Genomic DNA, 22,711 nt, shown 5'->3' with positions numbered 1-22,711 from the left:
GAGGGATTGGTAGCCATGATTTAATAGAAAATATATGACTTTCTGGTTCATATGTATAGAGAAAGACTAAAAGGTTCTATTCTGATGGTTCCTGGGTAGTCAATGGGATCTGATTTCGGTAATAGCAAGTCACTGTGCATCATCAAGTACCCGAACAGGACAGTCAGTGTCCAGAAGGCAACAGGAGCTTCTGTTGCAGAGTTCCTTGTAGTGGTGGTGTTGTCTGGGTGAGATGAGACTCCCTGAATTGTGCACAGTTCTTAGATCCAGCTGGCCCATGCTCCTTGAGACCACTCCAGCACATGCATGATCCATCCCTCGTGATTATCTTGAGCTACACACAAATCTCTAACTACATTAAACTGTGTACAAGAGACTGTCCTAAGTGATCATTCCTGCATCTTCTTATGACAATTTCTGAGTCACTGGCTACTTACAAGTCTCCTCTATGCAATCTATGTAGAGTTGGATCAATTTTGCAGCCTTGGAGTCTCTGGAAGGGCCATATTCTCCACTCTGGATGTTAATCATCTCTGGAAGGGCCATATTCTCCACTCTGGATCTTAATCAGCATATTGAAACTTAAACTTGTCTAGGCACAGTGGGTCCTGCCTGGAGGAATCCACAGAACTGTCGAAATTAGTCAAATACTTAACTGAGAAAGGGAAGTAAGAGTTGAGTTGATCAGCTCATCTCTGGTTAGTTCACTGTTTCAAGTCAATCTAATGTAGCATCTATGCAAATGCCTGGTGCAGTTTCTGCGTGTCTCAGGGAGAGCGAGGTCCTTCTCTATATAATGATAACAAATTTAGTCCATTATAAATATGTCCCTAAAAAGCAATAAACCAAAAATAGAGGAAAAATAATGACACATGTTCTTGCTTCTTATCCAGCTATTAGCATCTATGATTCAGATATAAAGTACAAGCTCTTAGTACTGAATGCTGATGGGTAGTTAAAAAAAACCCAGAAACCCAGGGGTTTAAGCAAGCATCCGGAAAAGCTACTTTTGATAACAGTGGAAAAACTATGGTATGCCTTAAGAGTAATGTTGATGTACTGGAATACATATGTCTGTTGTGCCTTTTCCACTCCAAGGCATGCCTGTCTGACATTCAGATCATGAGGCAGTTCTGTATGTAACCTGATAAATGCAAAGGAGTGTGAAGGTCAGGAACAGAAACTGTTTCCCTGGCTAAAAGCACTTCAAATTATATTTAACTTAGTTGTAACACTTGTAGTATTTGCTAATGTCTCGGTAGAAAAGGTGGGCTACCAAGCAAATAGTCTTCAAAGGAGGAATGTTTAAAATCTAAGCCGCAAATGTCAAATTTAAAACCAAAACAAAACCCCAACCAAATAAACCCCAAACAAAAGATACACAGAAGATTGTAGACAATGGATTTTGTACTTTTATCCTCTTTTTATGCTAAAGCACAATGACATTTTCTCAGCTTAAAGTGCAGAGATTCTATTAAATATAATTCCTTAGGCATAATGTTTCCTCCTTGCACGCATTACACTCGGGCAGGTGGACAAGCCTTAACTTGTCAGCCCCAGCATGGGGCTTTCACAGGAACTACACAGCTTGTGAAGCCCTGTGGTAGTGAGTGCCCAGATGGGGGTCATCACAGCCGGGCTACTTTTCAGTCAATAACTGAGGCCTGATCCAAACTGCATGAAAGAAGAAAAACCACCTGTTGGCTTTAGCAAGCATTAGGTGAGGGTACGGAACTCTGGCCATTGCTGCTCTCTCTTCAGATCCCCCCAATAATGATAACCAGTGAGCTGGAAAAAAGAGATTCTGTCCATATCTGCTAATGTCATAAGAGGCTTGAAACTGGGGGCAAGCCCTAAGTAAGTCTCTGAATCTGTATTCTGTTAATTTAGAAATATTGGGGGCTGCTCAGCATACTCTCACTGAAGCCTGTGGTAGTTTACTGTCAACTGAAATATGAACAGGAAGCTCCATGTTCATGCTTCTTCCTCTTCATTGACAAATCTGACACACAGGCTTTCTGCATCAAGCAGTGCACTATTTTAGATAGAGAAGAATTATAATAGATGTTAATGATCTCACCCACACATATGCACAGGCTTTAGGCATAGTTATCGGATTGCCCACTTAGGGAGTTAAGAGCAAGAGCTCTTTGAAAGTGATTTTTTTTGGCATATCATAGTGGGGTGACTGAAATGGTTGAGGCTTTGTGAATGCATGACAGAGGTTACCAGAGAGGAGACTGCCAGCCACACAAAATTAAACAGCTTCTCATATCCTTGTTGCACCCAAGTCTGTCAAAGGCTTAAGTGGATAAAATGGCATAGATAAATTCTATGAGCTTAAATAACAATTCTGGGATGCTTTTATGTAAAATGTCCAGAAACTGAGTGCCTTTACCTGGTTACTTAATTTATTTTTCCAGAGGAGCAGTAGCTGGAAAGAGCTGTGTTCATTTATCCATATTAAAGCATTGCTTTACATTTCAAAAGGAATGGCTGAAAGCTTCTCACACCCACATAGTAACCGGTAATGGTACCTTGATCATGTCACCTGTAACTGAGGTCTTCTTCTTACCAAGAACTTAGGCATTTTCTACTCCTTTTTCTCTGGTATTCAGTGCTGCACATTTGGCCACCAGATCAGCCCACTGTCTGCAGAAAACTTCCTACACTGAAGTATTTTTCTGAGTAAAATCTGCTTTCATGTCAAGAAATGTGGTTACTCAGAGTTTCAGTATTTTTGCCTATTTTTTTAGAGGGATGCACTGTATCTGCTCTGGTAGTATTGCAAAGTATTGCTTTGGATTTTATCACATGACACTTCACTGAAGATATTACTCTAACATGCAATCAGGAGGGTCACTCTCTGTCATTGTTTCTTTCATGGGAAAGACATGGGAAGCTTTCCACCAGTTGGATAGAAAGTAACCTGGTCCAGCCATCTGTGGGTACTGCAATAGTGGAGCAGAACGAACACAAACATGGGTGTAACTTTGCTGCGTGCTGAGTCCCTTCATAAACCAGGTTGTGAACTGCAGTTAAGTTACACCAGTGTCAGGTCCTGCTCTGCATAGCCCAGGCTGTTGGCAGCCCTTGTCTTCCGTGGCAGCTGGAGTCAGCCTCAGTGGATGTATGTCAGTTCACACTGGCTAATCAGCTCTCTTGGAAGCAAAAACAAGCAAAAAAACCCTGCCCTTCTCCAGTGTTGGGAGTTTTACTGCTGCTTCAGCCCTGCTCTGGCTGCCTTTAATGTCAGAGGAAGTATCTGCTTCCAGTTATTTTTATGCAGCTTGCTTTAAAAAAAAATCATTCATTCATTCATCCTAATATTTTACAAACCTCTTCACTATGCAAACAGTGAAACCGGTGCACAGAGCAGATTGCTCTGCTCACTCCCATCATCTCCTCCTGAGCGCTTGGTTGCATTGTGCTCAATTATGAATGGTCTCCAAAAAGCCCATTTTACTGTACTATGAAGTGACTCATATCACACAGAAGCTCTGACAGCTCGCACTGGGTATGGGAGTCACATGGTGCCGTATTAGCTGGTGACTCATTTCATGTTGTACTCGGTGCCGAGATCTGACTCACATCGAACTGTGTGAGGAGCTGACTGACACTGTACTGGGCTGAAAGATGGTTAGAATCGGGATGACTCACCCTGGGGTGCATTAAGTAGTGATTCATGTACCCTTTCCTATTGATTCTTATTGTTGCGATTCACTTCGGATTGTACTACACTAGCATCTGGCTGCTTGGGCAGGGGATGCTCTGCGGTAGCAACCCTCTGCCTTGCAAGCTCAGCTGTAGTGCCAAATGGTACAACGTCAGCCAGGAGGAGTATTACCAGACCCAACTGAAAGCTGGATTTGACTTAGCACGCTGTTGTTTGGGTCATGACACTTCCTGGGCTGCTTTGCTTCACCTGGCTATGACAGATCTTAAAAGATGCCTACAAAGTTCAAAGCCATGAACCTCTAGCCAAGAATGCTCTTGTTTCTGAACACCAGGAGATCTCTGCGGTGTTTCCAAGACCTGCTTCCTCCTTGGGATAACTTCTCCTAGTGATGAAAAAAAGATGGGATGAATTTTGGTAACTGGCTGAGCCTTTGTAGTTGTCTGCACTTCAGTTTCATCACCTTGAGACCTGGGCTCCAAGAAGCACAGAAACCTTGTACTCTGACAACTCCTTTGTGGTACTTTAAGCTGAACCCTACTACTCTGTGAAATTCAAACTGTTCCTTTCAAGAGGTGTGTAACAGCCGAGGGGATGCTTCCATGATTAACTATTTGTGATCCAGAGCAATGCTACTAGAAGAAGTAATGATGGGGAGGGAAGTAAATAATAAATTAAACGGGAAATAAAGTAGCTGTTCTCACATCTTAAAGCATTTTACAAATCACAGTGCTAGTTTTATAGTCAGTTGAGTTGAACATGCCCTTAGTTTAGAAGGACGCTCCTAATTTTAACCTGAGCACAAGTACGACTCCTAGCTGATAGTAATTTTGGTGCTCTGTGTAGCTGAACTCATGGTTACTGGTTTTGGTCCCGTAGTCCAGCAACGGTGCCACTGGCACCACAGTATGCACCTCCGCAGAGCGTTGGGCCTGATGCTGATGTTCATTTGTGCAATGGGCACAAAGGTACGAGGAGACTCCTCACCCTCATGTCGTACTGGCAGCACTTAATGGAAAGTTTGGTCTTATATTTTTCAGCAGCAAACATGAAATAATGGAACGGGCACATCAAGTAAATTACATCAGTATTAAACTACTGTAACTCGTACTGGCATGTACAAGGATAATCTTATTTCACTTTCTGCAGTTGTGTCCAATTCTCATTACCTGCCGATGACGAATCTCGGAAAGAGCTCTTTTTCTCACCCGAGGACACATGATGTGGCAGGCTTATACTGGAGAGTCTATATGGGAACTCTCCTTATTGCTGCTCATCTCCCTAACTTGGTGGGGGAAGGCTCCAACAACGGCCGCACCGCGGGACTCCCCTCACGGAAGTGGGTGAGGGGTGATGGATGCTGCCTTGCTTTCATCCGCACTCGTGAGAAGAGGAAGAAGGGCCCCTGGGTGCACGGCGGGAGAGAGCGATCGACCCGAGCGCTGGGTCGACGGAGGCGGCGCGGAGCGGGGCACGATCCCGCCCCGGGGAGAGGCGGCAGGGCCAAGCCCGGGGGGAGCGTCTTGCTCTCCCTCCCGGGGCCGAGGTGGCGGGGTGTCACACGCTGGGAACCCGGGGAGAGCGGCGCCGGGAGCCGGTGGGGAAGGACGGGGCGGTGCGAGCCCCAGCGCTGCCGACGCTCCGGGAGACCAGAGGAAGCGCCTTTGGCGCCCGGTCCCTCCGCTTGCTGCCGGGTAGGGCGCCGTCGGCAGCGCCTCCCGTCCCGTCCCGCTACACCCGGGGCGGCACCAGCTGCAGCACGGGGGTCGCGGCTGCCGGCAAAGAGCCCGCAGTTGCCCGGGGCGCGGTGCCGAGGTGCCCGGCGGCCGCCGGGCGAGACCGAGCGGTACTTACGGTGTCGGCGGCGGGGCCCCCCCGGGATTCCTCGCCCGCTTCCCCTCCGGTAGCAGCGGGCTGGTCGCCCGGGGACGGCTGCTCGCCAGCCCCGCGCATGCGCCCGGCCCTCGCGGGTTCGTCTCACGACGCTGGCCGAGGATGCGGATGGGCTTCGCTGGCCGTGGCCGGAGCCGGGGACAGCGAGGGCGGCAGCCCGCGCTCCCTCCCCTCCGGGCCAGGCACGACGGGGCGAGCTGCGGCCGGGCCGTCCCCGGGGAGGCGAGCACAGGGCAGTGCTGCTTTTCAGGGGCCGTTTGCAACGGGAGTAGCGGCCGCAGCGGCGGCACGGCGCCGGCGGCGTGGGGAGGGCGCGGGGGGAGCCATGGGGCCGGCGCCGGCGGGGGGGAATGCCGGAGAAACCAGCGTGAGAGCGTGTGAGTGTGTGTGCGCGCAGGGGAGGTGGTGGGAAGGGCTTGCAGAGGCGGCGATGCCGCCGCGGGGCTCGGTGCTCGTGTTTTAATGTACATAGATGCCTTAAAGAATAGGAGTCGTGCTTATAAACCCGGGATTGGAGCACGCTTGCATTTTAAGTAACTGCAGGACGCATCCTCCCTCTCCCCCAGCCGTCTCTTGACTTCCTTGGGCGCACAGCTCGTCGCCGAAGGGCTCTCTCGGTCTAGCTCTCCCGGTTTAGCGGAGCAGATGCACCCCGGCCACGGTAGCCCCTGGAAGAAGTGTGCCCCGGGCAGGGGCTGTCGGGGCCGGCTCTAGCCCTGCTTCTCCGGGTGGTCGTCTCTGCAGCGCCCTTACCGACACCGCCACATTTTGGGGACTATTCACCTATAACGCCCCGCCACCGCGGCCCCTCGGGCAGACCCAAACCCGGTCTACTGGGAGGGCGCAGCGCGCCCTTCGGCGGGATAAGTGTTACGGGACGGCCGCTGCTGGCTTGGGTCACCGCCGTCCTCAGGCAGAGCGACACGGTCTTCCCGTGAAACCGAGACCGTCCGGCTGCACGAACGCTTTGCGCCTTCTCGGGATGACTGTCGGGTAGCCCTGCCTTCGGGGTTGCTCCCTTCCCGCCTGTGCACCGGCTGTGGAGCAGCGCGGCCTCAGGAGATGCCTTGCTGGAGCAGCTGGCTTCGGGGAGCGTTTTGGGGAGGATGTAGAAATGGGAAGCAGCGGGCTTTGCCCGTGGAGCGTTGGAGGCTCCCACGCCGGTGTCGGCTGGGGGCACGTGGGCGGGAGCGGCTTTCCCGGTGTGGGGAATAGGAAGAGGAGGAGGAGGAAGGGGCGGACGCGGCCCCACGAGCGGTACTCACGGCGCCGGGGGGCTCGGGGGCAGCGCGGGGCTGCGGCGGCTCGGCTCCGTGGCACGCTGGGCATCTCCGGCGCTCCGGGGAGAGGCGCCTGGGCGGCGGCGGCGCCGGGGCCGGCGGCTGCTCAGCCCAGCGGCCCCGCAGCAGGGCGGCGAGCGGGCAGCGGGCGGCAGCCTCGGTGCCGGCCAGCAGAGCCGCCAAGCCCGTGGGGCCGAAGCTGGGCCCCGTGGCGTCTCGACGGGGCGCCGAGATGAAGCGCGTGCAGGGCCGGCGGGAGGCGAGCTGCGGCCGCAGAAAGGGGCTGGAGAGCAGAGCTGACAGCGGGGCGAGGGGCCCGGCAGGCCTCGGAGTCTGCGGCGTGCGGGGAGGTGTGGAAGCGGGGTGACGGGGCGGGGGGGAAGAGAGAGAGAAACACAAAATAAGCGTTACCGGGGGAGGCGGGAGCCCTGCACAGCCCAGCCCCGAGCGGAGCCCCTCCGCAGCGGTGCTATTCCGACCCCCCCCCCCCCCCCCGGCCGATCGGCGCCTCTGTGCTCGGGGCTGCTCCTCGCTCCGCCGCAGTCACGCTCTCCGATCTTAACTTTCCTAAACCGGCCCCTCAGGAGAGGACTGGAGGAGACTTCTCGTACCGACACGGTTCCCCGTGGTGCTCAGGGCTGGCCATAGTGCCGGAGTATCCCGGGGAAGAGGTTGGTTACTTACAACCTGCACCCCTCAAGTTAAAACGGCCCCAAACAGCAGCCCCCAACCCCTCACCGGGCAGGGCCGCCGCCGCCTGCCTCTGTCCAGGGTCCTGAACCCGCCCAGCTGCTCAGCGGCCACGCTCTGCTGTGCCAGTGACAGGGCAGCATGATCTGCTCCGTCCTGCCGAGTATCAGTGCCCTGGAGAGAGAAAGCCACCTTACTAGAGCATGAGCTCAGAACAGGAACAGAAATCGCTTCCGTTCGGCCTCTGTCTCCCTTTTCTCTAGCAATCATTTCTGCCTATTTCTACTCAGGACTCCATTTTTGCATCAAGCCCAGCCCTTCTCAAAACATTCCCCATTTCTGGCCTACAACCATTCTCTAGACATCAAAGAGACAGTGAGGAACTGAAGTATGCACAGCATGAATAGTGCCCTTCGTACAATGATCGCACTGCCCTTGAAGGCTAAAGCCACTGGCTGCTGCAATGAGAGAACATGGCTGTGGTGCTGTTTGTGCCTGGGGAAGGTATTTGTTAGAGCTGAGACCAGCAGGGAAAGATGCCATTCCTGCACATATGGAGAGCTTGCTGTTGCTTAGCAGCAGAGAGTTCCCCGAGGTCTATTCAGAGAGGTGAACTAGGGTGGAAGCTGGACAATTTTCCCAGGAGAGCTGTAAAAATAGAACGCCCCACCCCAAAACCCCACTCAGTATTTGTCCGTCAGGGTGGCAAGGTTCCCTTCTGCAAATCTCTGCCCTTTTGGTCGTGGCACAAAGCACACAGCTGGGATGCTAAATGCATTACTGTGCTGAATTGCAGTTGTCAAGGCCTGGACAGGACCCATGGAGGTGTTGTAGGTTTGCCAATTAAGCTTAAATGATACTGGCTCACTCCTTGGCACAGAAAAGGGAAGAACATCTCAGTAAATGTACCATGGTAGCTCTTCATGTGCCCTGAGACTAAACACCTGTTACCACTGGCCTTTGAATCCAGCTTGAGTCACTCTGCTAGGAAGGGCAGTCATTTCCCAGACCAGTGAGGGGATGTGACTCCCCTAAACCCTCTCTAGACTACAGTCCCAGGTAGCTTTCTAAATCTTAGCAGGAATGCTTGAACAAATTCAGGTTTAAAAAACTGGCATAGTGTAACCCCTTTGGAAGGGATGGTCTTGCTCCATCCTTTGCATTCCTATCAGGAAAGGCACGATCAACGAACACCTTATCAAAGATGGCTACTTTTTTTTCAGTATTGGTGATGCACAGTGATAGCGTATAGCATTGTATAAAGAGATGGTACTCATGCTCTCCTAAGCCAAGCATCTTCCAGTGCCTGGTGTTTGTAGCCAACTCTACCTAGCTCTGTAGGCAGGTTCATCTGAATCATTGCATATGTATGCAACCACCTAAATCCTTGAAACAGTTGAGCAGTTTAGAGGCTTAAAGTGCTCTCAAAAATAGGCATCTTCTCTTTTCTCCCTGAATAACGGATGCAGGCTGATGTTGAGACATAAGACAGAACTGGATAAACAAGTCCTTGGACTTTGTTGAGATGGGTTTTAACATGGAGCGACCTTAAGAGCTGAAAGACACAGACTGAATCCCTTCAAATGCCCAGAAGGAATCTGAACATGCATTTCTCATGTGTGAAAGAAAATTCCCTTATTCATCAGAGTAGCATGCTATGCTCATGCATGTCTGTGACCTTACTCTTAATTCCTATTGCTGCCCTGCTTTGTACAGGTTAACTTCACTAGGACAGAGAGAAAGCAAAATGTAAACATCCTGACAATCTAATTAGGCATGGGAGTATTTGGCCTGGGTCTTGTTTTTATTTCAAAAAATATGTTATGGAAAATGGAGAGTTTACATCAAAGTGTGTGTTTAATAAAATTATCCCATATAATAGCACCTTCATTTGTAACATATAAGGTAAATATTAAATCAGGACTAAATTTCAATATTGATATTAGCTACTAGTATGTAAGGCATTAGGAAAAGAAAATCTCTTTAGCTTAAACCACAACATAGACTCCCCTGAACATTTCACATTAAGTCTACGTAAGTTATTGACAAACTTTTAGGAGGGAAGTCTATCTAGCATGCAGTAGTTTTGTTTTATTCCACATCAGAAATGAATGGCTTCATCTGAGGGTGCCCTTGCTATTTAATATTGTCCCTTTGTATGTTTCTTAGACTCCATTCTCTCTCTTTCTGCAGACTTGTCCAGTTAATATATTTTCCTAATTTTGTCTTTGTGGAAATGAAGAAAGGTGCTGTTATCATTGCTATTATTATGACTACAATAATATTTTATTATTACTGCAAACTTGTATGACACCTTTTCTTTTGTTCTCATTGAAAATGTTAAGAACAGCTTATAAGAAAGGTAATATAGAACATGTATCTATATTTTAATAACTTTGTATTTCACATTCTTCAACAGTCAGATTTCAGTGGGTGACCTAATGCACACACCACCTCTTTCGGGGGCCTGTTTTGCTTTTAGGTGTTAAAACAGATTGCTGGGCCTCATACCTGAACTTCTGCTCCTTGCCCAAGGAGCGGTCACACACATTTGTGTGGCAAATTACAGGTACCAGTCTATTTTAGTGTTTCCTGCTCACTTCAATTGTTAAATTGAGAGTTTCTAAACTGTTGAATGGAGCTGATTCATAGTGAATTAGGGAGCAATTCAAACAGGAGAAGCCATTTTTTACTATTTTTATTGACATGAAAGTGCACTTGTTACAAATCACTTTGAAGACTGATAGGCTTTTCTGGGAGTGGAGATATTTTCTGGTGTAAAATGAGTTTCCAGGGACTTTAGTTGTACTTCAATTTTCTTTGATATATCAGCAGTATTCTAGTGTTTGCTTCATCTTATTTTTTAATAAAAACTTAAAATGTAAAAAGGAAATAAATTTTTAAAAGATGCATTTTAAATACCTATATATTAAAGTGAACATAACATCAGTCATATTACAGGAAACAGCTTTGTTGAACTTTTAAATGTTTGCATTCTTTGAAAATCAGTTCCTTACAGGTGCAAATAACTTCTCTTAATGAATCTATTGGCAATTGACTTCAAATAGAAGATGTAGGTTCAATGATGATGAGAGGCAAAATAAACCAGTCTTCTAACATGCAAAACCAACCACAGACCTGCATGGTTCCACAGAGAATTAACTGACTTGTCCCCCACACAGAGATCCCTGTTAGCACTTGATTTTTCATCAATGTTAATAGCAATGTGTTAATTCACCAGTAGAATTTACAGCCCAAATGTGAAAATCCCACTGGGAAGTTCCTCTCAATGCCATGCCGTTCATACTGTCAAAATGTATCTGTTGGGCTGCATATATATACAGCACAGGGTTTCTCAGCTTTTTGCTGGAGGACTAAGGTCTTATTCTAAAACCTGTAATTGCATTATGTTAGGACTAATGCTTGAGAAGTTATCATCATGGCTAGACTTGGCTTTGATCTCAGTGCAGCCGGAATTGTTTGCTATTGATGGCTCTGCTTAGTGCTTTTCTAATTACTTCAGCACTGTAAGGTTATTTTCTGGGGTGGTGTACTTTATCAGGGTTGGCCCATCCCAGATGTATGTTCTGCCAAAACTCTGCTTCAGCATTTGTGTTAGTCAGCCTCTACTCTGAAGTCTTGGGAAGTCTGGAAATTAGCCTCCGCTGTCTCCACTCACAACCCTGTTTCTTTTCCACTCCTACATATCACATCCTTCTTACTTCTAAGGAAGAGGGAGCGTAAAGAGAAATAATCTTTGAGATGGTATCAAATGTTAGAAATAGAAGATGTTTTCCTGTAGTAGGACTCAACGCTGGGCTTTATAGCAGCTCAGAGGCGACTCTGCTCCCCATTCTGGCCTCAATCCAGCTGATGCATGCAGACACTGTAGGGATTGTGAGCCCTCGGATGGAGTTCTGTGGCACAACTTATGTGCTTAAAATCCTGGGTGACTCAGAGTTTCTGGCAGATTGATAGACTTGGTGGCTTGGGCAAAGGAGGTCTGATTAGGAATTGCAATATGACACACAGAAAAATGAAATCTTTGCTGAATTACAGCTGCATTAAGAAAACCCGCCCTTCATTTCATTTGTCATGTGTGGCAAATTGAAGCCTCGCTGTATTCTGTATGTTGATAACTAGTTAAAAATGTAATGCTAACTACACTTCTGTTTTTAAATCATGAGGTTAGCATACATCTATAATTCTATCCTCCTTTTTCTTTTTTTTTCAATAAACCTTTGAATCATTTGGAATCATTAAGAAACCCTACAGATTTGGGTTGATTTTAAAAGAAAAATTCACCCATCGCAACAACGCTCTGTTAGTTTATGTCCCAGCGACGTCATAGAACCTGTAACAAAGGTCTGGGCTGACCAGACTGACACTGACCAGAAGAAATTATCTTCTACATATAAAAATTGTGAATTTCCAGCTGATGACAGGAAGCTGTTCAGTAGCTCCCGTGACAAGCTTCCAGAAGGTGTCACTGTGCACCTACAGTTTGAATGGGGACCCTCAACAGCTGAAAAAGAGTGCCAAAGCACTATTCTTTGTGCGGGGTCCTCTTCCCTGCCAATAACGGAAATCAAATGAACTAAAACCGAAGACATAAATATTTTCCTCTTTTCATGATTAGCAAATGAAAAATATCTTTATAGGATCAATGTCACTCAAGAGGTACCCATCCAGCCATAACCTGCATGTATACTCCTGATATTCTGGGTCACGCATAACCTAATTATTACACAGGCTTCATACCACACAGGTGCTTGGTAAGTAATAAATATAGTTAAATTAAAGAAGAATCCAAAACTGACATGACTGCAATTTGTAGGTCTGGAAAGTCGTTGGTAGTTACATTCCAGAGCTGATTCAGAAACAAAGATTAATGGGGCAATTTGGAAGCAATGTTCCTGAACAGCTTGAGGTTTCAAAGTAGATCAGAGTGACTCTGAAAGCCCAGTTGCACAACGTGGCTGCACATTAATATTCCAGCCTGGCAAGATTCCTGAGGAAGTCACTGTGACTTCTGCCACTGACTTTATCAGTTTTTGGACCTTATAAAATATGGAGCAATTGGAGGAATTATGCAGCCATGTTAAAAGGCTGATGGGAGAAAGTCACTCAAAAGATGTGGTGGAGAAAGTGAAAAGAGATCAGAGCTAAACTACACTATAATTCATTCAAAAAAGAAGAACAAAAGAATAAAGATCAGGCAATAACAGAGTGCTACAGAGTATGAGGTTAAAAAGAATAGTATCAGAAATGAGAATGTTCTTGTCTGATGAAGAGCGAACTCTGTGTTTGTCTCATTGCAGGACCAGTTTGAGGTGGTGCCCAGGAGTACTCCTCTATCATCTTGAAAAGACTTTTGAATCATGATGGGAGGAAGAAGAGCTGATCTGATAAGAATGGCAGTGAGGAGAAGGTGTGAACGTATTTGGGTAATGGGAAAACTTCAGGTGATATGCACCCCAGTGTACTATGTTATTAATGGTTCTGAACAAGTACTGATTTAGAGAGGTCATGATACTCCTGTACCCCTGCAGAAGTGAGGGGAAAGGCTTGGCAAAGACCTGCAGAATCTCTTAACTGATCTTTCAGAGATGCCTTATGCGATCTTACCCACATAAGAGTGTATGCCTGGATTAGAGAGACTGTGATTGCAGACAGCGCATATTACTGGCTAAATGTCATATCTGCTTTAGTTTTAGGGGCAGACTTACAAATAGTATCAGTTGCCAGGTGTTCATTGACATCACAGATTACCAAGTTATAGATTACAGATAGAGAGGACCTCAAGAGAAAAAAAAAGGAAAAAAAGGAAGGAAGAATCCCAGAGCTTTCCAGGAAGACACTTGGTATGCTCCTGTGAAACCATGTTTCTCCTGTCTGATGCTCAGAGGGACTAACTCTCGCTTCTGCAGGCTGGACCTTTTCTTCTGGCCACACCGGGGCTGTCTGTTATGTTTCCCTACAATTGGAAATACACTGCACTTTGCTGTGGATTCTACATGGGTCCTGAGAGAGGGAGAACAGCAGTCCAGATGGACAGAAATTTGGACAAACCTATTTTTATATCCCAACCTTATACACTGTTGTTCAAAACAACTCAATAACAGATCACACTTCTGATGGTTTCCCTTTATTTCACTATTGATTTGAAGGACCATGTTCTCCTCCTGGGCAAATGAAACATCCCTCCCAATCTCCTTTCCACAGTTAATTTTAAACTTACCTCCTGACCAAACAGAGAAGACAAAATGGGACTGAATGTGTTCTGACTGCAATAGCCTGTAATTTCTTCTCTGATCTGTAATACCTTTAACTTATTTCTCCTGATGATCTGGAAAGGCTGGTAAGAATCCAGTAGAGTTTGGCTTTTTATTCCCTTTAAAATGTGCCTGCTTAGAAGCCAGTATGATACTTCAGAGTTTTTTATGAGTCTGAAACAATTTTATAGCATGCCATTGTTGGTCAGGTAAATCATTCAAGCAGATGCTATTTTTGTACTTAAATGAAGCACATGCATTTATCTGCATGAGGTCTGTATGAACACAATAAACACAGTGCAGTGAGGAAGTCTGGTCTGTCATAAAAATAACAACCATCTTTTAGAATCAAACATTTCAGTGAACATAAAAAAATGCTAGTTTGAAGAAATGTCCTTGGCATTTGTGCCAGGCTGCGACTCACTTTGTCAGTCTTCGGACTGGAGAATTATCCAACTATTCCATGCCAAACCATCCAGAAGATCGGGCTGCAAACTGATAGACCCTCTCACCCACTTATTTAAAGACCACATTAAATACAGATGTTATAGATATCCCATTTACTGACATGCAGAATTCTGGGTAATGTAATTTATCAATGGAGCAAGAATTTCCAAATGAAAAAACAGGATGAAGGGATGGGCAGGAGCAACTTGGCCACTTTTCCAGTGCAGTCTCAGCACCTGTGCATATCTGAGCACAAACTGCAGGTACCAAACTGCACAAAGAGTCTGAGTGCCAAAGCTTATTTTGGATATTAAACTCCAGGATTGTAAAGGAATACCTAAAGGAAGGTTTTCTTCCTGAAAGACATCTCTCCCAGAAGAATGCTTGTGTTTAAACAAATCAGTTTGGTAATAAAAAGACCATGGATTTTACAAATTCAAGCACTGCAATACAAATAAGTTAATACTTTAAAATATTATAATCCTCTTACCTCTCATAATAAACACCAATCATTATGCAGTTCGTGAAAAAAAGTACTTTATCCCATCTTGGTCTAATCCTGATCCATTGTTTTTTGCTCTTAACTTGCTTACCCTCAAAAGAAACAGTGAAGTCAACAGAACAGTAAGAACTGTTTTCTTCTTTACTGAGCCCTAAAGTAAACCACACAAGATGTCACAGCAAAAATCACAGCTACTTCCTGAAATTAGGCTATGGTCACAAATAGAAACGAATGAATAACGGAACGAAGTTGAACTCTTCTCCTTTTTCTGTATGAATCTCTCAGCCTACACCTGACATCTCTAGACTCCTGAGAACAATTTTAATCCTTCTTGTGAGTGTAATTAAGCACTTGCAAAGGGGAATAAGGAAAACTGATATGACATTTTGTAAGATCATCGGCTGCTGCTTGGATGGCATCACTGGCCAGCTCCTGGTTTGTTGCAGTCTCTTTCTGCTTTTAACAGTTGATCTAACAGTTTAACCATGCCAAGTGCAAGGTCCTACACCTGGGTCAGAGCAATGCCAGGCACAGCTACAGGCTGGGCAGAGAAGAGATTCAGAGCAGCCCTGTGGAGAAGGACTTGAGGGTGCTGGTCAGAGAAAATGAACATGAGCCAGCTTCAGTGTGCACTTGCAGCCCAGAAAGCCAACCGTATCCTGGGCTGCATCAAAAGGAGTGTGACCAGCAGGTGGAAGGAGGTGATCCTCCCCCTCTACTCTGCTCTCATGAGACCTCACTTGGAGTATTGTGTGCAGTTCTGGTGTCCTCAACATAAAAAGGACATGGATCTGTTGGAGCAAGTCCAGAGGAGGGCCACAAGAATGATCAGGGGGCTGGAGCACCTCCCATATGAAGACAGGCTGAGAAAGTTGGGACTGTTCAGCCTGGAGAAGAGAAGGCTGCGTGGAGACCTCATAGCAGCCTTCCAGTATCTGAAGGGGGCCTATAGGGATGCTCAGAGGCACTCATTAGGGACTGTAGTGATAGGACAAGGGGTAATGGTTAAGACTTAAACAGGGGAAGTTTAGATTCGGTATAAGGAATAAGTTCTTTACTGTAAAGGTGGTGAGGCACTGGAATGGGTTGCCCAAGGAAGTTGTGAATGCTCCATCCCTGGCAGTGTTCAAGGCCAGGTTGGACAAAGCCTTGGGTGACATGGTTTAGTGTGAGGTGTCCCTGCCCATGGCAGGGGGGTTGGAACTTGATGATCTTAAGGTCCTTTCCAACCCTAATTCTTCTATGATTCTATGCTATGGTATTTTAGATTATCTTTATTTTGAGAATAACACTAGAAGTATACTGCTGAGGACAATCAGCCTCCTGAACTGTTTTCAACCCCATCTAGTGGTAGACTGGAGATCTGTATAATTAAAGACAATACCTGAGTTTCCCAAAGTTCCAGTGCCCAGCACAAGGATGAGCTGAGGAAAAGACCAAAACATCTCAGACATCAAAACCAGACAGTAAACAGGCTCAGACTCACTGCAAACCAGGCCTCTCCTCCTCACAGATCTTTGCCATTTCCCAAGCATTACCCTTCAGCACACCTTTTGGATCTGACTGATGGAAAAATAACGTTCAGCCTGCCTCAGCGTTAAGTTTGAATACTTGAGATTAAATATACACTTACTTCTATTGTACATGAAAAGTAGTTTCACCCCTTGTGTTGCCTCCAGTCTCTCCCTTGCATTTGCTGGCTTGGCAGGGCTTTGGGCTTGACCGGCTCTCAGGAACATGCACATGGCTGTCACCTAGCAACATGGAGCTGCACTTTGAAATGATGATATTTGCAGTAGGATATTCTGATCTCTTTTTGCATCTTTCTTTTGACTAGAAGAAGCAAACTCATAAAGAGATGCAAATAAATGTGAGTAAAAAGCTGTCTTGTTATTGCACAGAAGGGGCCAGCAAAATGACTGAGTAAGTTGTGAATGGCTTGAAAGAAACATTTATTTTCCCCTAGACTCTTTGAATTCTTTTGTGGAAAGAAATTGCTGTGAAAAAACCTGTATGTGATTTATGACTTCTGTGTCTTTGCACCAGCCATAGGAAACAGGTATCGGGTAGCACACATTGTGTACAAACAGGCAAGGGTCAGGAGTAAATTATTTTTCATGCTCACTACATATACATCAGGGAGAAATGGATTTAAAAAGTAGGCAGAGATATTTAGGTTAATGGGTTTTTAATGGTAAGATAGTGAAGCACTGGAACAGGCTGCCTAGACAGTGGAGTCTGTGTTAGCGAGGTTTTAAAGAGCAGGCGAGGTAAACATGTGCCAAGAAGGGCTTAAGGATGGTTGATCCTAGCAGCAAAGGTCAGATGACATTTTCAAGTTCCCCCACAGAACTGCCTTCAGTGATACTGCACCCCACACCACTCTCAGGTGATGTGGGATGCATAGGTTTTACTAATTAGAATGGACTGGTTGAAACTTGCAACCTGGGCATGACTTATTCTGGCACTTACAGATTCCTTTGGCACTCAGAAATTCCTGAGAAATCTGAGCCGAAAAAGAGAGCACAATTCCACTTTCAATTGGACATGAGGTGTATAGGAAATAAAGCAGGATGTGATGGGAACTCTGTGCTCAGGTGATCTCTACCACATGACGGCCTCTAGGAGAAACCATAAATCAGAGCCGCACCAGCTGTATTATGTCTTAATCACTCTGGGGCTGGTGATGTACAAAGGCACTTCATTTTGGTTTTGTATTTTACCGGAAATCATTTACTTTCATCAGCCTGGGTGTGAAAGACATGGAGTAAAGGTCAATTATTCCTGATTCACAGACACCTTTTTAAGACTAGATACCTTTTTAAGAAAGGTCTCCATGATTTTCCAGAGAAATGTTGCTTTCCCCCAGTATTGTTTATCTAAACTGTTTATTCTTCATGGTGGAAGGATAACCTAAACTAATACATCTAAACTAATACATTTGTAAATCTGAAGTTACCCATATCTCAAATTACTTGATTCATGTTAGAATGAGTGGGTTATTTATTAGCTAGCATGACATTTTTTCCCCTTAAAGAAGGTCATCTTATAGTAATGAAAAGAGTTAGAACCATAGAATCATAGAATAGTTAGGGTTGGAAAGGACCTTAAGACCATCAAGTTCCAACCCCCCTGCCATGGGCAGGGGCACCTCGCTCTAAACCATATCACCCAAGGCCTTGTTCAACCTGGCCTTGAACACCGTCAGGGATGAAGCATTCACAACCTCCCTAGGCAACCTATTCCAGTGCCTCACCACCCTAACAGGAAAGAATTTCCTCCTTATATCCAATCTAAACTTCCCCTGTTTAAGTTTGAACCCATTACCCCTTCTCCTACCACTACAGTCCCTAATGAAGAGTCCCTCCCCAGCATCCCTATAAGCCCCCTTCAGATACTGGAAGGCTGCTATGAGGTCTCCACGCAGCCTTCTCTTCTCCAGGCTGAACAGACCCAACTTTCTCAGCCTATCCTCATACGGGAGGTGCTCCAGTCCCCTGATCATCCTCGTGGCCCTCCTCTGGACTTGTTCCAAAAGTTCCATGTCCTTTTTATGTTGAGGACAACAGAACTGTACACAGTACTCCAAGTGAGGTCTCACGAGAGCAGAGTAGAGGGGCAGGATCACCTCCTTCGACCTGCTGGTCATGCTCCTTTTGATGCAGCCCAGGATACGGTTGCCTTTCTAGGCTGCAAGCACACACTGAACCTGGCTCATGTTCATTTTCTCATCAACCAACACCCCCAAGTCCTTCTCCGCAGGGCTGCTCTGAATCTCTTCTCTGCCCAGCCTGTAGCTGTGCCTGGCATTGCTCTGACCCAGGTGTAGGACCTTGCACTTGGCATGGTTAAACTTCATGAGGTTGGCATCAGCCCACCTCACAAGCGTGTCAAGGTCCCTCTGGATGGCATTCCTTCCCTCCAGCGTATCAACCGAACCACACAGCTTGGTGTCATCGGCAAACTTGCTGAGGGCGCACTCAATCCCACTGTCCATGTCAGTGACAAAGATGTTGAACAAGACCGGTCCCAACACCAATCCCTGAGGGACACCACTCGTTACTGGTCTCCAGCCGGACATTGAGCCATTGACCACAACTCTTTGTGTGCAGCCATCCAGCCAGTTCTTTAACCACCGAGTGGTCCATTCATCAAATTGATGTCTCTCCAATTTAGAGACAAGAATGTCATGTGGGACAGTGTCGAACGCTTTACACAAATCCAGGTAGATGACATCAACTGCTCTACCCCTGTCCATCAGTTCTGTAGCCCCATCATAGAAGGCCACCAGATTGGTCAGGCAGGATTTCCCCTTAGTGAAGCCATGCTGGCTGTCACCAAGCACCTTGTTGTTTTTCATGTGCCTTAGCATGCCTTCCAGGAGAATCTGCTCCAAGATTTTGCCAGGCACAGAGGTGAGACTGACTGGTCTGGAATTCCCCGGGTCATCCATTTTCCCCTTCTTGAAAATGGGGGTTATATTTCCCTTTTTCCAGTCATCAGGAACTTCACCTGACTGCCATGATTTTTCAAATATGATGGCCAGCGGTTTAGCAACTTCATTTGCCAGCTCCTTCAGGACCCGCGGATGGACTTCATCAGGACCCATGGACTTGTGCACGTTCAGATTTTCAAGATGGTCTCGAACCAGTTCCTCTCCTACAGTGGACCCAAGGTCTTCATTCTTACAGTCCCTGTGTCTGCCTTCCAAGACTTGGGTGGTGCGGTCAGAGCCTTTGCTAGAGAAGACCGAGGCAAAGAAGTCATTCAGAACTTCAGCCTTCTCCAAATCCTGTGTAGCTAGTTCACCCAAGAGCTTCCTGAGGGGGCCTACGTTCTCCCTAGTCTGTTTTTTATTTGCTACGTACCTGTAGAATCCCTTCCTGTTATCCTTAATATCCCTAGCCAAGTTTAATTCTAACTGGGCCTTAGCTTTACTAACCTGGTCCCTAGCTTCCCGGACAACATCCCTGTACTCTTCCCAGGCCGCCTGTCCTTGCTTCCACTTTCTGTAAGACTCTTTTTTCATTTGAATTTTCCTCAGCAGGTCCTTATCCATCCAAGGAGGTCTCATGGCCCTCCTGCTGCACTTCCTTCTAGTTGGGATGCAACACTCCTGAGCCTGTAGCAGGTGATCCTTGAAGACCAACCAAGAGTCTTGGGCTCCCCTGCCCTCTAGGGCTATATCCCATGGAACCTTACTAAGCAGGTTCCTGAAGAGGCCACCTGAGCAACTCCTGAGAGCTGCTGTTATGCAGGTCAGTCTAGGATCATTTTGCTGAAAAATTTTCAGAACTAGTGTAAAAATAGTTTATCTTTTGGCGTTTTTTTTTATTCACTGAATTCTTTCTGTCAGTAATATCCCAATCAGCTCAGAATTCCGCTTTTTTCATTTCAAAAGTGGACAGCTAAAAAGAAAGTATTAAGGCTATTTCAAAGGTAAAATATGTAAATCACTAAATTGGAGAAACACATGGCTGCAAATTAGCACAAATTACCTCTGCGGACTAGAAAATTTGTACACCATTAATGTGCAAGTAATCCACCCACTAAAGCGTAGCACATGATTATTTTGACAACTTTTACAAAAGAATGCCCTCTGATTGCTGTCTGCACGGCTATTGCTGGCTCATAGACAAGGCTGAGCACCACAGCTTCTATTCTCACAACAGGGTTTCTGGATGCAAAAGAAAAATATTTATTAATTTAAAAAATATTATTATGCCATGTAATTGTAGGACAGTTTGAAAAGAAAGACACTGTAACGAGCTCTTCGTTTCACAGAATAGGGACCTCTGCAGACTGTTTATTCCAACCTCCTGCTCTCTGGCACCCTAGGATCGTGCCAGGAAGGGTTTGAATACCTCTGAGGATCGAGATTTCACAACCTCTCTGGGCATCCTGTCTCACTGTTCACCATCCCCACAGTAAAAAATAACCAAACAACTTTCTGCCTGATAGAATAATTCCTTCATAAACTGTGTTCATCTGTTCTTACAATTATGTATGATGTTAAAGATTAAAACATACTATATTTAAAGGAGTTAATGGTATAAGCTGCCTGAGGCAGACTAATCTACTATGGACATTCACAGGAGACATGGGGAGATGAAAACCCCATCCAAACATGAAAGGTCTCTGCAAGGCTGCTGAGGAGTAGCAAGCAAGTGGTGAAAATGAGTCCTATCCAGTGATACTAGCCAAACCAGTGACTTGTTGCATGTTGTTCAGGGCTAGGTTTGCTAAAGGGTGTCCCATTCACAGCACACCGTGCTCCTGCATGGCTTCCAGAAGGACCCACAGACCTAAACTAGGCACTGGCATGTGCTTTCTCATTCTGTGTACACAGAGCTGGTATCTAAACATGCCATCCAAAACCACCAACACACTGCATGGGGAGCTGCCTCACAAGGACAGAGGAAACTCCCAGTCGCAGGAAAGAGCATTTGTGCTGCATCTCTCAAAAGAAGTCAGGGGACTGGTTTCTGCACTCTATGTGCATTGCCCTTCATCTGGGAGCCACAGTCCCAGATAGCACCCAGCTCCTGCCTCAGACCTACATGTCTGAATGCTGCTGTTAGGATATAGGTTGGAGATACAGGAAGCAACAGGCTCAGATCCTTTTTTCACTCTGAGTTTGCATGGGTTGATCTCCCAGGTTGGTGGCCTGGCCACTGGAGGTGGTCTGTCAGCCTCAGCTTTGAGAACTGCCCTCCCTGGCTTGGACCCAGCTAAAACCAGATGGAGGGAAAGACGGATGACTTTCCAACCCAGCTGCAAGGGACCTCCCTGTGGATTTTGGACTGGGCCTCACTGAATAGCTGTTAAAAAGGGGGAAGCATTTATTTTTGCATTTCAGACCCTTGCGTGGTCAGTACCTTAAGCACAGTAAAGCATCACCACCCCCTCTATATAAGGAATACTAATTTATTATACAGCAAAGAATGATTTCAACACAAGGGAAGGCAGGGACCCCAGACACATTGCGGTCAGTAGTTAGGTTATTCTTCTGCTGTGTATGGTTTCCAGTCACCTCAGGGGAAGGTTTTGAACCTGCACTTTCCATAATTTGAGCAATATCAGTATTTGATGGGCAGTCAAATGTAAAAAGCACTCTCCTCTCCTGTGGCAGGACAGGACTAACTTCAGGAGCATGTCTGTGTCTGATTCACAATGGAAAAAAGAGTTGTATGCCTAATGTTATTTGGTATTTCTGTTGATGGCCACTTCTCCAGAGTGGTGGCTTGTTGAATCCTATCCCTGTGTACTCAGTCATGCTCACACATACGCAGACACCTAGTCCACGGCTCAGACACACAGGCTCTAGAGGACACCAGCACACCTAAATGCAGCATGGAGTGATGCTGGACATTGGGGTGAACAAGGCCTGTTGTAGATCATGCTGGTTTTAGCTATGAGAGTAACTTTTAATAGCTACTAATGTTTATTTTGATTCTAGTCATGTATGGGTTACTTCCATCTTACGTGTTTGTTTTACTTCCCTGACCCAACACAGAAAACTGTAGGATCTTTACTCAACCAGCAGGTTCGTGCCCTAATGAATGAAATGTCTTTAGCATAGTTACAAGTAATATAGTTAAACTAACAGATTTACCACTTTAGATGATGAGATGGAAAGGAGGACTCTAACCCCCCAAATGGCTAGTGTAGTCCTCACAGCATGGATGACCTGACCTTAATTAGTGCTAAAGACCTGGGTATGGAGTAAGCCTGAAATACTGCCTCCTGTGTCCCAGGAGAACTTTGTGACTTCTGAAAGCAGCAATTATGAAACAAATTTTTCCTTGGAGGAGGACTCTTGCAAGCAAGAGAAGCCTCTTCCAGTTTCCACTTGACCCCTCTTGTAGGGTTGGGGGCTGACATGCCTTAAACTTCCTATTAGGTCTGCTGACAAGATATGCACCAATATTTTGCTGACCACTACATG

At 46.2% G+C, this 22,711-nt stretch overlaps 1 protein-coding gene across 4 annotated transcripts in view; it reads right to left on the bottom strand.

Annotated features, from left to right (window-relative positions):
• RGS20 (regulator of G protein signaling 20) overlaps positions 1–22,711 on the bottom strand; it is a 42,382-nt gene that overhangs the window by 14,762 nt on the left and 4,909 nt on the right. Inside the window, exon 2 of one of the 4 annotated variants that reach the window (XM_061342938.1) lies at positions 6,835–7,182. The exons of 1 other annotated variant lie outside the window; for it this stretch is intronic. In XM_061342938.1, the coding sequence (XP_061198922.1) occupies positions 6,835–7,182 (348 nt within the window). Of the gene's footprint in view, positions 1–4,845; positions 4,938–5,530; positions 6,616–6,834; positions 7,183–22,711 lie in introns of those variants that run through there. 2 more of the 4 variants (XM_061342940.1, XM_061342941.1) reach the window with 2 other exon arrangements.

Source organism: Neopsephotus bourkii, unplaced genomic scaffold (assembly GCF_033783945.1).
Source record: "Neopsephotus bourkii isolate Nb327-2 ecotype Australia unplaced genomic scaffold, CSIRO-AGI_Nbou_v1 NB_1820, whole genome shotgun sequence".
Taxonomy (NCBI): Eukaryota; Metazoa; Chordata; class Aves; order Psittaciformes; family Psittacidae; genus Neopsephotus; species Neopsephotus bourkii.
The sequence above is the reverse complement of the archived record's forward strand: the minus strand, read 5'-3'. Positions and strand labels throughout refer to the sequence as shown.